At 39.9% G+C, this 21,801-nt stretch overlaps 1 protein-coding gene across 1 annotated transcript in view; it reads right to left on the bottom strand.

Annotated features, from left to right (window-relative positions):
• Nucleotides 1-593: 593 nt before the first annotated feature.
• Nucleotides 594-21,801, bottom strand: part of ap1b1 (adaptor related protein complex 1 subunit beta 1) — a 27,429-nt gene continuing 6,221 nt past the window's right edge. Inside the window, exons 7-19 of the mRNA XM_057352484.1 lie at nucleotides 19,917-20,082; nucleotides 19,356-19,454; nucleotides 17,375-17,634; nucleotides 17,096-17,294; nucleotides 16,609-16,629; nucleotides 12,525-12,554; nucleotides 12,141-12,284; nucleotides 11,672-11,817; nucleotides 10,564-10,693; nucleotides 6,939-7,023; nucleotides 6,751-6,840; nucleotides 5,530-5,684; nucleotides 594-2,057 (exon numbers count right to left, since the gene is read on the bottom strand). Coding sequence (XP_057208467.1) covers nucleotides 1,983-2,057; nucleotides 5,530-5,684; nucleotides 6,751-6,840; nucleotides 6,939-7,023; nucleotides 10,564-10,693; nucleotides 11,672-11,817; nucleotides 12,141-12,284; nucleotides 12,525-12,554; nucleotides 16,609-16,629; nucleotides 17,096-17,294; nucleotides 17,375-17,634; nucleotides 19,356-19,454; nucleotides 19,917-20,082 — 1,600 coding nt within the window. The 3' untranslated portion in view covers nucleotides 594-1,982. The remainder of the gene's footprint in view (nucleotides 2,058-5,529; nucleotides 5,685-6,750; nucleotides 6,841-6,938; nucleotides 7,024-10,563; nucleotides 10,694-11,671; nucleotides 11,818-12,140; nucleotides 12,285-12,524; nucleotides 12,555-16,608; nucleotides 16,630-17,095; nucleotides 17,295-17,374; nucleotides 17,635-19,355; nucleotides 19,455-19,916; nucleotides 20,083-21,801) is intronic.

Here is a 21,801-nt window from a genome sequence, read left to right as displayed (position 1 = left end):
TGCTGCATGACATGGCTTAAAGCGATCCATGACACATAACAGAGGACCCATTTAAAATTGCTTATATAACATGACCCTAAAACCCATTTAACATCAATCGAGACGAGCACGCCATAACATCAATCGAGACGAGCACGCCATAACATCTGAATGATATTAAACAGGCCAAATTAATTATGTAGGAGCTATAGATAAGCCCATCCTCATGTCCTCCAGGTAAGATTGCTTACCATTAGCTTAAGTTAAACTTTGAGACTGGCATAAGTGCACTTAAGTGAATTATGGTCGGGTATACATGAGAGGTCTTCAACCAAAGTTCAAATCGGTTCAAACATTCTTTGTATTTAACCAGCCAGTTAATCTACATGTAATATTCTCTAAAACAAGACAGAACACTCATGTTTAAAGACACCGCCCAGATAAGGGGGCGTAATACAATAGAGTATTTCCAGAACCCAGTTTACATAATTTCAAATTAAAACCAACCGTTTAGAGTACCATCCCATTTGGAACTATACAGCTGACTCATCACTTAATTCTACTGTTATTCTAACAAAGACCACGCTGTAATAATCAAACTTAAAAAACAACAGTAGACTTATCTAATTTTAATATCAGATGATGTAATCAAGACAGAAACCAACAAAAAGTAAAGCATGTTTCTCCATTGCTGGACATTTCCTTGTAATCATCCCTACATGTCTAAATCCACAAAGTACACAAATACACATTCATACAGAATCAATGAAAGAACTGATGTGATTAAAAATAAAATAAGCGATTCAATTTTGAAACCTCTAAATGTACACACATACAATGTAGCATGTCAGGTCAGCAGTGTTTGTGATCTACATTTTATATTAAGGTTGAGCGTTCATACAGAACCAAAACTGCTCATTTTAAATTCATCATAAATTTAACCCGCAAAACACGGATTAAAAGAAAATCTATTATAACACGGATCAGTTTCAGTCACACCTCTGCATGTGAAGAATGGGAATGCAAGGGACTTCTGATGCATCTTGTCAGCATGACATGTGCAATACTCAAAACATTAAGAAATCAACAATTTATTGCAGACTGATTATGCGTCTCATTCAGAGCAGTTTATCTTACCGGAAACATCAGACACACTGCTAAGACACTGGCTCTCAAACAGGGAACGAGGGAGGACAGAAAAGGAAACAGAACATGCAGAAATGTTACATTCCACACAAAACACACACTGATACACAGCACACACAATGACAGTAGTAAATAATATTAACCCAGCTTAATACCAAAAAATGACAAACCAATTACAGAGATATTTTTAACTCGGCAACAATGTAGTGCTTCTGGAGAAACACACAGCATTCCCTTAAAAGAAATGGAGACAGACATTCCCTATGACAAGGGGATACAAAGGTTTTCACTAAAAAAGAAAATAAATAAATGACCATCTAAAGTGTGACTACACATCTTCACGATAAACCTAGAAACCCATGCTCTGATAATAAAGACCAAATTAAAAACAGTTCAGTTGAGCAGCTTTCTGCCACGGGATGGATGGTGAAATAAATTCTACTGCCTTTACACTGCTTTGATCTTCTGCACAAGATGTTTGCCCTCTTTGAAGAAAAGAATAAAAATACAAACGAAAAGAATGAAGTACTACAGGCAAATGGAATTGGCTGAGAAAAACACCTGTAAACACTTGGAATAAAGATGGTATTCTTATAATTTAGAGAATCTTATATCTTAGGAGAGAGACCTAATTCATTTTTTAATGAATTTTCATAACTGGAGGAAGGAAATGGGAAGGAAAGAGGGGCGAAGGGAATGGACAAAGAATGAATCTATGGGACTCCGTCAATGCTGAAAGCACAGTCTGAGGGTTACGCAAGACAGCCGGTTTCTCTGACTGGTCCAGTAAGGATGCCATTCATCCCATCACCCAACAACGCCCACCAGCTGGCATCCTCTTCGGCGTGCCGTCCGTCTCAGTTCCTCAGCACCAACTCATAGCACTGGTACACAAACTGAGAGACCTCGGGCGCTCTGCACTTTACAGACAGCTGAGGAGAGAGAGAGAAAAAATTAGCAAGCGATGCATTAACAATAGATTTAACACTGACAGGTGCACCCTTGTCGCTTACGCTTGTGAAATTGTTAGAAGATTTGAGCGCATGCTTGAAAGTTCTTTTCAAAGTGAGACAAAAGGAGGTGGAAAAAGACAGAAAATACAAGTAATGCTGAATCCCCGCCAGCAAACTATGATAAATCTAACTGAGCCAATACACCTTGAGCAACTCCACAGAAATTACAAATGCACTGCTATGTAAGAGACTTAAACTTGACTAACCTTTGTCTTACTCAGATTTCTAAACGAAATATCTGAAACTAAACACAAATAAAACTCCATAAGCATGCTTTGTTTATTTTAGTGGAGATCCAACTTGAACATCCACTCCTCCCAAAGGATCCGATGGAGAACTAAGAGTAACAGACGAATTCAGACTGAAGTCAGAGGAGCGACTGTGTTTGAAGAGGTCGGCATGAGAGGAGACCTCCAGCTACTGTAACACCTGCTTCCTTCTTTTGTCAAGTGAGCTCTGCAGCAAACTCGACTTCGGGTTTCTAACAGACCAATCACAAGGAGGAAAGCCGGTAGGTACACATTCTTCCTTCTGGAGAGAGCAGGGTTATTTCAATTGCACAATTTTTCTTTCCTGAACCCAGTTCTCTCTGCGTTCTTTTTTTGATGGAAATGATTTTGTCTTGACTATATTCAGAATGTAGTGGATTTGCACACACAGTGATGACACCGTCTTGCTCTGTAGCATCAGCTCGCTGCATGAGGAGGCGTCTTTATTAAAAGTTGCATTGTTCTATAATTTGCCTCATGAGATAAAGCGAGATTAAAGAGAAGAGAGATGCAGCACAGGTGGGCGGTGGGCAGGAACCAGAGAAAGAAGCGAGAGCGGATGGCACTAAGACTCGGAGAGATGTAGCAGCGGGTTTCGATGTTGGAGAAGCGTGTAATCAAAAGGGGAAAGGAAACAAGATGAGATGGTGGGATGAAGGGAAGAGTGGAAGCAGCAGGGAGCTGCGCAGAGGGCTGTGAGGAACGCCTTCACATATTTCTGCCATCAGACGTGAGCGGAAGCGGTCCGTGCCAGTAGACGCCTGGTTGCCATAGGGATAACTGTGGAGCTTTGTGAACATTACTAGTTACTTAGAAAACACAACATATAACAAAATTGCAACCCTACCATATTACACTGTCTTTTCAGGACATTTGTTTGAGCTATGCGCAAAACGCCCGTGATTCATAGCGTTACAGGATGGTTTTATGAAGTGGCTATTAGTGTGAGGATAAGGATACGGAGGATTATCAGACCCATGCAGATGTTTGTGCGAGCACACGTGTGTGTGTGGGGGCGGGTGAGTCTGTTCGCATTAAAAGCATGTGCTGCGAGGTACCAATTTACTGTAAAGAGCAACTCCTTTGAAGAAAGAAATTGAAATAAAAATGTACGAAAGGACAAAAGGAAGAAAAGATTTTGTGGTTTGTTTCAGAACGTGTTTAAGTCTTTGTTGCATTCCCATTCATTGCAACTACAGATTTTTGTGCCAATAGGATTTTACATGAAAAATCTTTAAAAATTCAATAAAAATGCATAATGTAAGAAAAGGGTCTCATGTAGCAAAATTCTCCAGTAACCTCTGAAAATAATTATTGCTGGCCGTCACGTTTTTGCTTGGTCTTATTAAAAGGGATAGTTCACCCAAAAATGAAATTTCTGTGATGATTTTCTCAGATTATTCCAGATCTGTATAAATTCCTTTGTTCTGCTAAACACAGAGAAAATATTTGGAAGAATGACAGTAACCAAACAGATCTCATCCCCCATTGACTCCCATTGTATTGATTTTCCCTACTATGGAAGTAAATGGGGGATGAGATCTGTTTGGTTCCTGACATTCTTCCAAATATCTTCCTTTGTGCTCAGCAGAACAAAGAAATGTATACAGGTTTGGAACAACCTGAGGGTGAGTAAATGATGCCAGAATTTTCATTTTTGGGTGAACTATCCCTTTAAAACTGTTACAATACATGAACCGCTGATTTTACAGTTCTTATCTCACCAAGTAAACCAGGACAGCCACTCGCTTAAAAAAAATCTCCTGATTTGCTTTGTCATCCAAAACAGTTCCTCTTTCAAACAATCGCGGCCACCATAATATAGTACGTTTTGCCATCAGCATATTTGATACCTGTGGACCTTGTTTTTTATGATATAGACGTTATTAAAAAGTAATGAAAGAAAATGTGATCGTGTAAAGGAAGCAATTTATAAGACGTGAGAAGTTTAGGTCTTCAGGTAAATATTAAAGGAATCTAACCTCCATATCCTGCATTGTGATGTCATCATCAAGTGCAGACATAAGCGCAAACACAAAAAAGATAAAAATATACAAAATCAAACAACCTAATCACAAATGAAAATACATTTTTACATGTAAGCAAAACAGATGAGACGGAGGCGGTGTAATGTTGAAATAACACAATAAATATGCTACGTGCTAAATCCTGTTAAAAAGCAGCTGTATATGCGGATTAACTCACAAGAAAACAAGTAAACATATTAATCTCAGTCTCCAAGCTCCCAGGTGCATACAAATTGTGCCACTGGGAATAAAAAAACTGGTCCCCAATTCTAGTTGCTTTCCAGAGAGGAATATCCTACAATTGCGACAGCCAATCGCTCAAATCAAAAGGATGTGAGAATGAGCGAGGAAAGAAAAGAATGAGAGGATTGTCATTTGTTCCTTAAAATCCTTTTATCACCATCCACCCAGGAGCCCTCAAATTCTGCCTGACCACAATCCTTAGCTGCGTCACCAAACTCATGACCTGCCCACCTGAACACTGTTGATGCCCTGAAATTATTGGCATGCCCTCAACACGAAAACTGTCCCTGTAAATTACGTTAGGATACCTTGATTTAACCAAATTTGAATCAAAAGAGCACATCATGTATTATTTATGAAGAAAGAGATCCAAGAAGGTATTGCTACAAAGAACCTGGTTGTAACCCGTTTATATTATTCTGTGTGCAAAAGTGATCTATATATTTGATACAAACTCCAATGAAAGTACATTCTAAATCTAGTCTCTCGTGAGAAGCTCTATTTGTGTGCCACACAGCGTTATTTGTGTTTCTCTCTGTGAGGCGGTAGGCAGCTCATCCTCAGTATGCTTTGGAATTTATCTACAGTCTTTGATCTCCCAGCAGCGCTTTTTCCCCTCTGACCCTCTTCTTTTCCCCGCACTCATACGCGCACACACAGATCATTGTCTGGCATGACTCAGAAGGAACTAATAGGGGAGTTCTTTTGTAAAACACACTCCCTCACAGGTGGCCACCACCATCTCCTCCTGTACATCCTCTTGTCTTTATCGATCTGTGTGCACGTGCACATGCTCGAGCATTACTTTGCTCTATTCTTTTCATGTCCCCCTCTCCGTTTAATTGCACGTACCGTGTAGTTGGGGTTGACGGTCTGCATGCGCAGTTCAGCCAGCACCCAGATGCCGTTGGTGAGTTTGACAGACTGGTACAGCATGTCCTGTCCCTCTACGGTTCTCTTGGCTATGGTGAAGATATTAATGCCCTGCAGCTTGTTGCTGGCTGCGTCTGTGAGGTGAGAGAAATTATTTGTTAATAAAACACAAACGTCATGAGCTTTCAGATGTATCTCTGAAGAAGTCTCTATGGCAATTAGGTTGCAAAGGTTTGCCTTCACGTTGTGGTGCACTATGAACAACCAGTCAGTAGTTTGATTGATGAAAAAGGCATTGTTCAACTCAAAACAAAACTTTTGTTATTTGCTCGACCCTCAGGTTGTTCCTAACAGTATTATTTTCCTTGTTCAAGAACATAAAACAAGGTCTTAAAACTTTTTAGGGGACAGGATCAGAAATTGGGTTTCTTAATCATACAGGGTACAGTATGAGCATGAGTAACAACACATGAAATAAAGTGTTGTAAACAGCTCTTTAGGTTGCTTTTACATCCCTTTTGGAGGCTGGTCATCTAAATCATAATCACTGTCATTGTATAAAAAACTTTATACACATAGTAAAAATTTGACGAAAACTAATAATTTTGAGGAACGTTGGTAACCAAACAACATTGGACCCCATTGACTTCCATTGTATGGACGCAAAACCACTTTCTCAAAATATCTTCTTTTGTGTTCCACAGAAGACTCGTATAGTTTAAAAATGGTATTTTTAGGTCAACTATCCCGTAAATCAGATTCTAAAGTAATTAAGAATGGTTAAACAATAACCATTAGAGTTTGAATTCGTGAATTAGCCTCACGACTAACTCACGGGAGCAAAACAAGCCAGGGCACAATATTTTCATCAATTTGAGTGTGTGTGCGTGTTCCCGGCTGTGCAATTCACAATTACTTCATGCAAACAATCACGCAGAACAGAATCATTCCTTAAAAACCTGTCCCGTGTTAATTCCACCCAGCCATGCCAACAGACCACCACTGGTCCTCTGAGACAGACCCTGACAGGAGAGTGTGCTTAAGCGTGATTGAGAGTTATGCAAAAAAAGAGAGTGCAGATAACTCTAGAACTCCTTCCTCCACTTTATACGGTATATGCTAATTTGTTTTCATTTACATATCTCTCACTCTCTCGCCCTAGCTGTCTCCCAATTCACACGTGACCTGCATTCCTGTTACCTGAGTTGAGGTTAGCGTTAGAGCTAATTTGGAACTGGGACTCGTTTTCACTTGGAATGTCTTTCCAGGTGGCCAGGAACACCTGACGGTCTGAGAGAGAGATTAAAAAAAGAGATTTACATTATGAGGGCTGGCCCACGCACATCAAAAAAATAAATTGACATCGCAATCATCTGAAGCACACTCACCCATCTTTCCATCCTCTACGAAAAGCAGGCTGAGGGGATACTGGCAACTGAAGTAGAATACGTCAATGTTATTCTTCACAGCTACCTGCAAGCAGACACACACAGAGGGAGAGAGAGAGAGAGAGAGAGAGAGAGAGAGAGAGAGAGAGAGAGAGAGACATTAATACCGTTACATTTACAGACACGCTGGGGAAATGCACTCAACTGCATTAAGAGCAGGAGGATCACAGTTTCTGAAATAAACAAATCTCTCTTTATCCAGTGCTTTTAAAGGAGGCCCATATGCAGTTCAGAATATTAGAAAATGCAGGTCCTTTGATATTTTGCTTATCTCTCTCACTTTCCACTGTCCCTCTGCGTGTTTTCAAAGGTTGCGTTCAGCTCCTGTGTGCGTGTACATGAATCTGCCTGCGTGTGAACTTCAAACATGCACAAATGCCTTTGAGGCAGCGCTCAACAAAAGGATGCAAGATGCCCAGTGACAGTTTGCGAAAAACAAACAGAGTTTGTCTGTCTTGAGTAATTAGAATCAAGCAGTAGAATACGCAGTTATGGAAACAAACCAACTCAAAAACCTCTTACACTAAAGGTTTATCCCAAAACTAATTATTTAGTTATTAAAGCGCATTATTCACATTTTCTCTGACCTTTTGAATTAAACAGGATATTTTGCCCCTGACTTCCATATGAAAATGAAATGATCGGTTACCCTCTGTGAACCAGCACACTCAATACTGTTCATAGGGTGAGCTGTGATGTTGAACGTCGCAAAGATGGCTGTTGGCTGTTATCTCAACACCAAGATGTACATGAACAGTTAGGGCGTTTTCACACCTGTGGATCGATTGCTTTGTTCCGAAACCGGGGGTTAAATCGCTACAATGTGGCAATTTATTTTGGTTGGGTTCGGATTCACAAGTCAATATTTCCGAACAGACCAAACTTTGTTAATACAAGTCACGTGTGAGTAAACTCTCCTTCGATTGGTCAGAGTGCATCTGTTTATTTTCAGGGATTCCGCTCAAAGATGTCATCCGTCAGTTCATTTTGGGAGCCATCAGCAAAATAATCCCTTCTGCGTCACGCAACTTTACGTAATTACCCATCATACATTGTGATACAGCCTGGTTCATTGGTCAGTTGGGTCGGATGGCTTTCACACGTCTAGCGAACCGCTCCAGAGTTCGAAAACGTCCTTAGACTCTATATGTCTGCATTCCACACTTAACTTGAGTTGCAAAAGTGCACAAAAAAATCCAGTTTTATACTACAAGGCAGAAGCAGTGTATGAGAGCGAAAAATTGGACTACTATATATAACAGAAAGTTGTCCTTTGCTTGATTCCAAAATGTAGGCAGACATAAAAGCCGGGGCTGAAGAAAGACCACAAATCAGTGTAACAAAATATCTTATGTAATAAAGCCAAAGAATGACTTTCCATCCTTCTGAAACCAACACCTTGTGAATGTATTAGCAGTCTGAAGCTGTAATAAAGCACATCCTCATTTATGTCTGTAAATCTTTTGAGAGCATGATGGATTGAGATGCACCCAGAAGAGCTTTGTGAAAGCTGACAGCAGGTGCACAGCATCCATCAGAATACAGACTACACAACCCCACAGAGGGACCAGTATGGAGCGACTTTAGTCTCATTAATTATTCACATATAAAACACGATGTACACTTGCGTAGCCAGTTTCAGTTGCATAAAACCTAATTCATGTGCACAAATTATATATATATATATACATTCACAAAAAACAATTCACGTGCGTAAAATAAAATTATATCCTCATAAAATATGTTTCACAAACGCTTAATACAATTCACAGACGTACAACTATTTCGAAAGCTTAAAATGTACAAGTTTATCATTGAATTTGAATGTGCAACTTGTCACTCACGTGTGAATCACCCTGGATTTGTTTGTGTGTATTTTGAGACTCTCTCTTAAAATCCGTCTGGGTAACAAACTGTGCCTGTTCATATTTGTATGTCCATACAATGTATGTTTTAAATGAACAACGGCAAACAAGGACAATAAATTACTAGTTCTTGGAAACATTGTTTTGTATGGGCGAATAGATGTGTAGCTAGCTGCCTTTTGGGAAATATATCTCCAAAGGGGGCTGAAAAATCACTAAATTGGCAACACAGGAAGTGAGTCAAACTGCGCAAAAGGGGCGCAGAGCCGTTTTACTTGAGTCCTGTGCTCTTCGCGTTTATGATTGGTTGAATGATAAGGTTGAATTTGATTGGCTAAAGAGTACGACAACCCATGTGGGAGGGGTTGCGCTGCCAGGAGAGTCTCAAAAAACACACACACACACACATCCAAGGCGTTTTTCACATGAGTGATGATTTGCACATTCACATAACATGATAAACGTGTACATTTTAAACTTTCGAAATATTTGTGCACAGTCGTATGTTTGCGAAACGTACTTTATAAGAAAATAGTTTTGTTTTACGCACGTGAATAGCTTTTTTTAAATGTATATTTATACTTTGTGCACGTAAATTAGGTTTTATTCATGTGAAACCATTTACGCATGTGTGTATCTTGTTTTACGCGTGAATAATTAATGAGAGTAAAATCGCTCCATAGACCAGCAGCCCCACACAGACTTCAGGCCTTTGAGACTTCATCTCTGAATAATTCATCCAGCCAATGCATTCTGAGAGCTCTGCGCACCACCCTCATTCCTCCTCTATTTTTTTCCTTGCACTCATAACTGCAGTCAATACATATTATATACAAGGCATATTAGACCAATTAAATGACTAATTAATCACAATTACTTCCTGTGATGTATTTGCAGAGAGAAACTGAGATGTGAAATGAATATTGTCACTGGTGAAAATACCAGCCGTTCTAATCCGAACCCACACACTTTTTAAGGCTCTTGGTAAACCAAACCACGTCCAGAATAAGGAATGGTTTACCCCAAAATGAAAACTATGTCATGAATTATTCAACCTCAAATTGTTGCAAACCTATATAAATGTCTTTGTTCTGTTGAACACAAAGATATTTGGAAGAATGTTAGCCGCTGACATATCTGGGGCACCACTGACTACCATTAAAATGGTTGTCAAGCTGTATTTTGCTTCAAATTACTTTCTTTCGTGTTCAACAGAATGAAAAAAAACTATCCTTTTAAATGTACATGAGACATCTGTAGAAAGAACCAATAAGAAAGTGAAAGATGTGCATTCATGATAAACCATTTATCACAAGTCTAACATCTGAGTTCTGAACATGACATTCACTATGTACACATTAAATCTGGTAATGGTATGAAAATGGACTCTAGGGCTAAAGATAAAAAAATCTTCTAATCTCTTTTAAAAGACCTCAGAGAGGAAGAGGGAGAAAAACAAGAAAGAACTTGACTGACTCCACTGAGAGCTTATCAGACGTAGTTAATTCTGACCACAGCCTATAACCTTGATTGATAGAGGACATAAGTGGACAAGGGCAAAGAGAATAGCAGAGAGGAAGAGAGAGATACCCGCTATCTTTAGAATGGATTTTTTTGCACTGCAGCCTCTATTTACACTTACTCAGCATCTCATACTGTGTATAAAGCGTTATGCTGTAATAATGCTATGGAAATGTTACCTGTAGGTTGTTAAGAGGTTCCATTTTCATGATGGGGCCGACTGTACTGAGAGGCAGGCTGACATCAATAGTCTGATTAGGGCTCAGAGGAGTGAGAATCTGCAGAGGACCAGCAGGTGATAGACCAAAACTACAGGGAGACAGAAACACAGTCAAGCTTGTTTTTTTTTTATCTACAGCAAGTATTACTCATCTCCGAAACGGAGGTATTACTCGGTCATGGGTGTTATGGCTGCTATGGACTGACAAACTTATGACAATTAAACAGGTTAAAAAATACATAAAGCCACAAAAAAGACTGAGAGAACGCTAAGACGCATGAAAGCTGTGATTAAAAATAGGCTTTTTTTTCAAACAAATCCTAAATTACAAAAGCATTAGTAATATGTTGTTTATACGAACATTTTCTTTGCAGTATTCAAGATCATCAAAATAACATAACGCAATGATACGATTTTTCTACAAATAAATACAAATAAAAACAATGTTGATTGACAATTTAGGAGAAATGTTCATAGAATGAAACAAACGTGATCATTCATTTTACTTGATCACAAACTGAAAATAATTTTGCTCTCTTAATATTTTTTTAAGTGGCTGTATAATTTCTATAAATTCATATTGAAGAGGGATCCAAAGCTTCTAGAAAGTTCAATGTCATGCCGTGGGTAGGATCTTTTGGACTAAGCCAGTAAGCAACCACCAAGAATATCTTATCAACCTCAGAGGAAACCTCCAATTACCAACCAACCGTTTTATATGCATGGCTAAACAAAAAATCTATACACACAAAAGGGTACAACTATCGGCTGAAATGTCTAAGCAAATATCTAAATACATAATATATTACTTTTAGGTTTTACTGAATATACTTTACTAGACAGACTAGGTGCTTAATCAACATAAAAGCCCATTAAAATGTCTTTAGAATATCTGTGTGCCCTTGAACGATCCAACTGCCAGAGTAAAACAGTTTTTCAAGTTTTCAGGCAGGCTTCCAAACTGATTAAAAATCAGGGAATACACCACAGAGTGAAGAACAAAACCTTGAACAGACCTCCAAAACAGTTTTTACCACCCCAGTTTTCCTTCCTGCCCCTTCACTCACCTGTTCTTGTTGAACTGTATAGCAAAGTCAATCATAACGCTCATGGCTTTGTTGGTAAGAGACAAATCCATCTGGATGACCCCGCTGCGCCGGGCAAACGTCCCAGAAATCTCCAGCCCTTTAGCTTTCATTGCCGGTAACCACACCTGAAACAGATGCCCACATTCTAATGCTGACAAGATTTACATTTATGCATTTGGCAGATGCTTTCATCCAAAGCGACTTACATTGCATTATACTATACATTTGTATCTGAGTATGTGCAATCCCTAGGATCGAAGCCATGACCTTGGCGTTGTTATCGCCATGCTCTAACCACTGAGCTACAGGAAAGCTAATACAGATTTACAGTCAAGACAGCACCACTGCGGTGTAAATTGATTTAAAAGACGAGGGAAAAAGCACATAAAAACCGCTGAGGTCATAAGCAGAGTTATTGATTGTGAACATCGATTTATTCCAGACTTACAGTTTTAGGAGCGACATAGGATCCACTTGGCATGCCAACACCTCCGCCGAGGTCAAAGAGGTCTCCTAATCCACCTCCGACAGCAGGAGCGCCACCCAGAGTCGCAGGCATGGCTGCTGGGGCAACTCCCAGACCTGCGCCCATCTGAGAAGAAAGGAGTATTACAACCTATTACGACCTTCTTAAACTGTGAGGAGATCTCCAGGGAAGAGGCATGCAGAGAAAATAAGAGGAAAAAAGTGAAGGTTCAATTTAACAGCCCTTCAAGAACTTCTGTGATTAATGAAGGAAAGCCCCTGCGTTGATGCTAATCCACTCTAGTAACTGAATGAAGCACATTTATCAAATTCTGGGTGAACTGTACAAAAAAACACTCTGACTTACCGAAGGACTTCCGCCAAGATCTCCTCCCAGCTGTGAAAAGAAAGTGGACAAGAAGTCAGGCACAGCAGTCAGGAATGTTTGACATGTATTATTAAAGGAGTAGTTCACTTTAAAAATATAACTTCATGATAATTCACTCCGTCCGTGAGTTTATTTCTTCTGTCGAAAAACAAAGGCTTTTTTTGAGGCTTTTGAGGAAAGCTTTCTAGGGTTCTTATCCATATAATGGACTTCAACGGGGGGCTGTTGGTTAAGGTCCAAATTTCAGTATTATCGCAGCTTCAAAAGGCTCTAAACGACACCAGCCAATGAATAAGGGTGTTGTCTAGCGAAACGATTAATCATTTTTCAAGAAAACAAAACAATTATATTATTTTTAAACATAAACATATGGCTTGCACTGCCTCCACAATCCCTGTAATCACGTTGGAAAGGTCACGTGTGACGCAAGCAGAAGTTCCGACCCAGTGTTCAGGTGTGGTTTAAGGCCGTACAAAAAATCTTAGGTCGCTTTCACACTTGAAGTTTAGTTCGGATTGGGGCGCGGTTCGCATGAAAAATCGCTATTGTGAAAGCTGTCAAGCGAATCTGCGTGCGCACCTGGCTACCGAACCAGAGACTACCTGAAGGAGGTGGTCTGAGTTCGGTTGCTCTCGAACTGTGGCGGGGTTCGCATGAATATGAAAGCAACACGGACCCGGGTACGCATTTGATGAGGAAGTAAAGTGACCTGCGCATGCGTTTAAGCCGATTACGATGTATTTCCTTCAATAAAACACATGATGATAATGATGATGATTTACCTTGGATTCGAGCGAGAGTGCAGGCTGCATCGTATTTCAGCGCTGCGAGTGGAATCAGAGCGGCAGGTCAATGGTAATCCACTGTTTCCTCAAAATAGTCTGTTTGCAAGTAGCAGAAAGCCATCTGCATGCAACACACATACAGTAAACCCAAATGTCATTTACTCTGCTGCGCATAATAGCACCAAATTAATAAAAACACAATATATTGATCCGTGTTCTGTTTTCTGTCATGCGCAGTGTGCATTTTTGATGACGTAAGACGAACGCAAATGCACCAGGGTTCGACAGAATCAAGTTGAGTCTGAAAGCAAATGGCGGCGGGCGCCGGGAACAATCACACTCAAGCAAACGAGCCCAATCTGAAAATGCCCTTAGATGTTGAATGACACGGTATATGTCTTTGTGCAAGATTATCGTTTAAAATGGTCAGTTCGTGTGCATACCAGGGATGTTTAAATCTTTTCAAACCTACGTCACGCGTAACCATTCCAACATGATTGCGTAATACGGAAGTCGTGGACATGCATCGCGGAGGCAGTACAAGACATGTATTTATGTTTTAAAAGTAAATACACAGTAAAAAAAACAAGAGCCCCCCGTTGAAGTCCATTACATGGAAAAAAAACCTGGAAAGCTTTCCTCATAAGCCTCAATTTGTTTTCGACAGAAGAAATAAACATACGGTCGGCTTGTATGACATGTGGGTGAGTGAATTATCATGAAAATATATTTTTTAAGTGAACTATTCCTTTAAGAGGGTGATGGGGAGGAAGAAAGCGCAGATCAAAGTGAATGACGGGTAACAGTGAATTGAGTTAGTTTCCATCCGCATGTTTTTAAGTCACTGCATTTGGGTAGCTGACCGACTAATATGCAAATTTGTCCTTTGGTGTGATGGCAAAAATTTTGGAAAAAATAAATAAAAAATCTCATTTTGGAACCAAACTCTTCAAATATTAATGGCAACACTTAAGTATGGGGAACACATATTCACTATTTACTAGGGCTGTACAAAAATATCGATACATGTAACTATTGCAATATTTTTTTTTTCGATAGTGTATCAATAGTGATACCTCTACTGTCGATAATTTTTTTTAAAATCATGTCATATACATACGGCCAAAAGTAAGCGGAAGCGAGCATGGTGAAAAATATAAGAATGCTTCGAGCTCTCAGAGCTGATGTGTGGGTGTGCTTTGGTTTTCTAAATAAGTCATGGAGTAATGAGTTATGTAAAATAATGCTGTTTGTAGGCTTCGCAAGTCATGACACAAATCACTTGGCTACTGCAGTGCATTAGACAAAAAGTTTATTAAGAAAAGTAACAATGACATTTATTGTGCTTTCACGGATGAACCAGAGGTTATATACTGCCCATGTTCATTGTTTTAACTGTAATGCACCACAACAGCCAAGTGACTTGCGTGACCCACCTTATTCCCCTGTGCTACACACTTGAGGGGCGCAATCCACAGTTTGAGAACCCAAACCTCTGATCTAAAGGTCCATGCATCGCACATCATGGCCACTCTGCAGAGGTAAGGGATGTTTTTACACTTATCCTTACAGAAAACCCCCGGTGATGCACAGCATGTTGTATTTCTAGCATGTAAGTATTGCAATATATCGCAAATGTGTATCGTATCGAAATACATAGCAATACATTGTATCGTGACCCATCTATCGTGATATGTATCGTATTGGGAGGCACTTGCCAATACACAGCCCTACTATTTACTACACAATTTTTACTTAATAAACTCGAATACTTTGTAAGGTAGTTGTTGTAACGTTTAGGTTTAGGTATGGGGCAGGATTAGGGGATGTAGAATATGTTCATGCAGAATAATGCATTAATATGTCCTTATAAGTGTTACCATATTAATAATATAAAACAAAGTCATATAAATCCATCTAAATTTTGCTATGTCACACCATAGGACACATGAGACACATGTTTTATTCGTCAAGCTCCCGTGAGGTTGAATACATTTTTCAGACAGTAGCAAAGCATGTGCATAAATTACATATGACAAAAATGATCATGAGATCAACCAATATCATCACACAGCATCTCAAAAGTAACTCTCAGACATAAGACACCTTCCACTGAATCCTAGAAAATCTTAACTTCCTGTTTCCCTAGAAGTGACCGTTTTTCTCTTCAACAGATGGGATGGAAATTCTGCATTAATCACAAAACGTGACTAATGGAGTTGCTTTACTTTCTCAACATTAAAAACTACATCAAAACAGAGTAAAACGTATCAAACATTTACTGAGACACACAAACACCTGCAAGACTACAACTACCAGCAAAACACAGAGGCAATGTGCTCTTAGAGCCATACTGATCTGAGACCAGTTTCTTACAATGGCTTTGGGATACAGGGTCAGATCTAAGATCAGTAGAGAGAAATAACTTCCAAGGATGAACCGAAGGTAAGAACACCCACACAGACCTCTCTGTCACTATAATCAGAAGCAGGCTGGGGAGATTGTACCTCTGTCCTGTAGGAAGCACTCAGCTGACACAGAAATGAGAAATGGATGAAATGTTTCCAATTGGATGAACAAGGATGGAAATGATGTTGGGAATAATAAACGTTATTTTTTAACCGCCACCTCTAGGGCTGACAAACGATTTAATCTTAAAACTGCCACAAACTCAAACTTGTATGAAGTCTGTAAGTGTAACTTTAGAAAAGATAAGAAGTCTGCTAAATGACTAAATGTAAATAAGCTTGAATCAAGTCTGAGACAAAGTGATAATTCACCCCCCCTCAAAAAAAATCTGTCATCATTTACTCACCCTCTTGTCATTTCAAACCTATATGACTTTCTTCCGCAGATCACAAAACACAAAAGAAGAAATTTTGAAGAATGTTGTTAACTGGCACCCGTTCACTTAAATTGGTTTTGTGTCCATGCAATAGAAGTGAATGGGGACCAGTGCTGTTCGGTTACTAACTTTCTTCAAAATATCTTCTTTTGTGTTCTGCAGAAGAAAGAAAGTCATTCAGGTTTGAAATGACAGGAGGGGGAGCAAATGATGACAGAATTTTTATTTTTGGGTGAACTATACCTTTAAGATCTCCATGTTACCTGTTATACTAATGTAGATATTCTTTAAATGAAACAGAAACAATGCATTACGTGAAGCAGCCCTCTGCTGGTGTGATGAGTAAGCCACTTACACACAATAATACAGATCCCCAATTCAAACTAATGAAATGATATGATATGTTTGTTTTTCTTTCACTTAGTTTAATTACCGTATCCGATTCATCACCCATCTGCGAGTGTAGCGTAAGGACAAAAGAGAGAGGAAACAACACAAAGAGTCAACAAAAGAATGAGAGGACGGGAAAAGAAATTCAGGCAAGGAAAGTGCTCTACTTATGCAAGACCATCTGTGATTTTTCAACAGACCCGATTACACTGGTTAAAGGGATTTTGACAGTGTGCTTTACAGCCGAGGGCTGATCTGGGATCAGGTTCACCCTTTCGAGGATCTTGTATTTGGCAAAACAGGTCTGGATCTGACCCAAGTCACCACCAAGTTGAAATAAAGTCCCAACATGAGTGTGAGCTGAACGCATGTGGTTAATAAAAAAAAAAAAACACTTTACCCAAATAAGCTTTTGAACACAATTACAGACTGTTAGAGGAACAGATGGGTATATTCACTGAAGTAATTAGACTGTTTTCCTTCTATATTCTAATGTAATTTTATTTCATCACATCAAGGAAGGAACATACCAGACTATCCAGACCGCCTCCCAGGAGGTCCATGGCTCCCATCTGCATAGAGGGCTGAACAGATGGGATAGTGGTAGTGGGCGGGGCCAGATCCAGGTTCAGCAGGTCGCCTAGGAGATCACCTTGTGATGGAATGACAGCGGGTGGTGCTTCAGAAGGTCCGGTCTGGCCAACATCCGAGTTCTCAGCACTCTCCCCACTGAATGACAAAAGATTTCTTAATAATGTTTCAAACTTCCAAAGGTTAAGTAAGTTCAAACGATTTCCCATAAGACTCACGAGCCAGCACGAGCATGAAGTCTCTTATGCTGAACGCCGCGGCTGCCCTCCACAAAGGCGCTGGGGGGTTTGTGGTAGACAGAAGCCAGTGTACCGATATGGCAGATGAGCTCCTCTAGCAGGGTGGGCTCAATCAGGTCCGTCTCCTCAGAGATCAGAGGCTTCTCGGCCAATACCACCTCCTTAGCCGCCACGGGGTCTGTGGAGAGTAGGCGCCAGTAGATGTAGCCGCGATCACGCAGGTCAGGGTTATCCGAATCCTGAAACGTTAGAGGAAAAAAAGAAAGGTAAAACAATAGAGAACAGTGGAGAGTGAGCTATTTTTGATACTAAAATAAAAACCACGCCATAAACTAATAATAATAGTAAACGCTTATTTATACATTGGAATAATAATGTATTGGAGACCAAACTCCTTAAATCAAGTGAAAAGAGGTGGTAATTGAAAAGAAAAAATTAAGAATACAAAATAATTACATTTAGAAGGTAAAATGAAAAGATCTGACATTTGGACTTTTTTTGGCCTGCCTGTTTGCATTAAATGCTAGGATTAACTTGCTAGCATAGTAGCATACTTTTGTCATTCCTATTTGACAATTTGGATGAGAAAATGAGGGAGTGTGGGTGACAGTGTTTTGACCTTCACAGTAGGTTTTGTGGAGAGAACATTCGGAGTCTTGTGTACATAATGCACAACTTCACCCGAGCACTAATTCATCTGCGTGATAAGATCAAGTGATGCACCAGCAACACCCAGAGCAAATCAGCGGTGCGAGAATTAGATATGAAAGTCATAAAACACCACCTGGGATGGAGGAGGACATTTTGTATTCTGACAGAACCCTGGCGGCGACTACAGCCTGTGGCACTGAATCTCAAAGTTAATGATGACAAGATTCAATCTCAGATCCCAGTCTGACAGCTCAGGCCCAAGGCTTCTCTGAATATTAACAACATCATACACAAACGCTCTTTTGCTCTTACACATGCAAACAATAATCTACCAAGCAGCAACTTGTATACTTTTGAAATGTACACAATAAAATCAATTTGTTGAGGGGTTGACTGATCGACTAGAATTGTCACCTTACAATGGTAAATAACTGCATCATAAATTTGCAAGTTTAGGGTCACTTAGTTTTTCCACATCAAAACTATCATTTTTAGGCTGTAGAAAAAAATCTGAAATAAATCAAAAGAGATGCTACTGAGATGCTACTTTTCTAGCTAATTTCAAACATCTGACATAAGCCTTCAGATCAAGAAAAACATTTCCTTCAAGTGACCCGACAAACTCGAACAGTAGTGTGCATTCTACACCTCGGTTGAAGGTGTTGCCAGGATAATAAATTCCAGTTCTATTTTGGGTAGAAGGACAGATCAGGACATCGTACCACAGGGACAAACAAAACGTTAAAGTGTCTTTTGTTGTTGAGAACACCACTTCAAGTAAAAAAAAGCATCAAGGCACCACACACGAACACTTTACCCATAATGCTTTAATTAACAGGAAAAAGTTGTTCTAATGAGCTGGCCAACTGCAAATGACACTTTCAGCGATGAACTGCTAAGAGTGAATCCAATCTGGAGTTGGCACGGAGGATGAGAACAAGGCTTACAAGAGTTATAGTCAATAAACAAAGGCTTTGAAAGAATATCAACACGCTGTTATTAGCTTGTGGATAGTCTGACAGTACTGGTCAATTGAATCTAATACTAGAATAGGGTAGGGCACAAGTCTTGATGTCTTATGATTCTTTTAATAATATTCTCTGCCTGTAGTTACAAAAACAAACCTCTGAATATCTTGTTTGCTGATAAAACAAACTCTTCTCAGGAAAGCGCCAGTCTCTCTCATTTCAGAAGACAGAAACACCTCCAGAAAGCATCTCCTAAAGGTGTGAGCAAGTATAGATGTAGTGTCATTTTCTCACTTATGTTTGTGTTTTGATATCAGTCTGTGCTAGTGTGTATATCTCACCTGCGTGGCGAGACTCAACACTTGTTGTACCAGCTCCTGGGTCTCAGTGGGCTTCTTCAGGAACAGCTTCACAATGGCTGTCAGCAACTGCAGCTGCACCTGAGAGACAACCATGAGAAAAACATGAACTCACAGATAAAAGGTCACACAAGTTCAGTACCGTAATCGCTGGTATGCAGTGTTAAAAGATGTGGGTACATCCACATTACAAGAAATGAAATGTTGAGACTGATTACGAAATGAGCATCTTTACAAAAAAATGCACTGCCTATAAAACAGAGTTGTGATTTAATAGAATAGGCTGCATGTGTTGTTTGTCTATTCATTTGCCAATGCCATGCAAAAAGGATGTTCATGTAGAAGAAACCTTAAGAAACCTACACAGAAACCTAAAAATGTGATGGGACCCCTTAAATATAAAGTCCATCAACGAGGCTTAAAATGAATTAAACGCAAATATTAAGAAAAGTGATCAGAAATATTATTCGAGTTTCTTAGTCAAATTTTGGGTGTCACTTGAGCTTTCCGGTGCTTTTGTTTGATTGGTTTAATGTAATTCACCTGTGTGCTCTCATCATGAAAACCTTCCAGGAAGCTTTCCAGCAACTCATCAGCATTGTCAATCCTCTCTGCGTACTCTCCCACAATCCAGATCATGGCCGCCCGTGCCTCAGGCTCATCCAAAGAGTCCAGGTTCTCACACAGGGTGGCAATCACACTTTCATACCTGAAAAACATTCAATATACAAAAATGAATCTGCATGATAAGCTTGTTGCAATAGTTGGTGTCACCGGTGATACACGGTGTCCACCCGTGTCTTTAGTCAAAGACCAAACTATAGTTGCGCGGCTGCTGCATTCAGCGTAAGCGGAACTAGTGTCGCGGAAAAGATCAGCAGCAAGAGTCAGATTTTATTCATCATCTGAGGAGAGTGAAGTGCTGACTGACAAGACGATGGCGGAGGCTTTTCTGGCAAAGAACATGTAGTAGAATATGTAAGCACTGTTGTCAAGAGCCGGTTAAGGTTAAATTTTCTTTTTGTTCTAATTTTCAAAAGCCGGTGCTTTGCCATTTATTTAACATAAACGTTTTTCGTTTCTTATTCCCTTCTTATTCGTTTCTTATTTATTTATTTGTTGCACGTGTGCCGTGATTACTCGTTTTGTTAATATAGGCAACTTATCTAACCTAAATGTTTTTTATTTTCGTTTCTTGATGTGTGCCGTTTTATTCGTTTTGTATTTAGATTTAGATTCAATTTATTGTCATTGCACATGTACAAGTACAAGGCAACGAAATGTGACCTCTGCATTTAACCCATCCAGAGAGTAGTGAACACACGTACCCACGGAGCAGTGGGCAGCTATCACTGCAGCGCCCGGGGAGCAAGTAGGGGTAAGGTGCCTTGCTCAAGGGCACCTCAGTTGTTACCCGCCGGCCCTGGGAATCGAACCGGCAACCTTCTGGTCATGAGTCCGACTCTCTAACCATTAGGCCACAACTGCCTAATATATATATATATATATATACACAACTGCCACAGATATTGAACCCACCATTAATTCAAGCAACTGCCGTTCCCGAATTGCCGCTATTTTAAAACTGAAAGTAAAATGCGTCATGCGCAGGGTCGCATCTCCGACCACCCCACAGCAACCCACCCCCGGTGTTTTTGCATAACGATTAACCAGTGGGAAAACCCCATCACCCCAACATTCCTACTGCATGAGGAGTAAAAATGCATGATGAGGCTCATTGAAACTTCATTGCATGTCAGATTCGTTGTCATGCCCTAGAGCAGTGTTTCTCAACCTGGAATAACTGGACCCCTAGTGGTCCGTTGCGTAATTGCAGGGGGAGTTTTATCTTGCATTCAGGGTTTGAAATTAACACCCGCCAGACGCTGATAAAAATCAACCGAGTCTGCTATTGCAGAATCATATTTAATATAGCCTATTGCGCAGTTTCTGCGCATTTCTGACTCAAACATACCCTTCACGTGGCGTCATTTAGAGCGGTCGGCAGCACCATGAGAGAGAGTCGACTGCTCTGTTTGCTTTTGAATTGCTCTTGCAGTACTTTGATGTCATATGCCAGGTGGTTCTGCGCACCGCCGCATAAAGTCAAAAAGCCAAAAGCCTATTTTTATTGAAGCACCATGCATTACCATATTCATGAGCATAAGCTCTTAGCAATAAACAGTAATGGCATCAGTTTAATCTCATCAGTTCAGATCGATCAGAACTCAGTAGTGTACAGAGGTGGACGAAGTACACAACTTCCTTACTTGAGTGAAAGTACAGATACTACTGGTCAAATATTACTCCACTACAAGTAAAAGTTGTAAAGACAGATTCTTACTTAAGTAAAAGTACAGAAGTACGTGCTTTTAAAAGTACTCAAGTATTAAAAGTAAATTTCCTTTATGTCAGTTGTGCATTGTTT

The sequence above is a fragment of the Triplophysa rosa genome, linkage group LG2 (genome assembly GCF_024868665.1).
Source record: "Triplophysa rosa linkage group LG2, Trosa_1v2, whole genome shotgun sequence".
Lineage (NCBI taxonomy): Eukaryota > Metazoa > Chordata > Actinopteri > Cypriniformes > Nemacheilidae > Triplophysa > Triplophysa rosa.
Note: the sequence above shows the minus strand (reverse complement) of the source record. Positions and strands in the feature narration are given on the sequence as shown.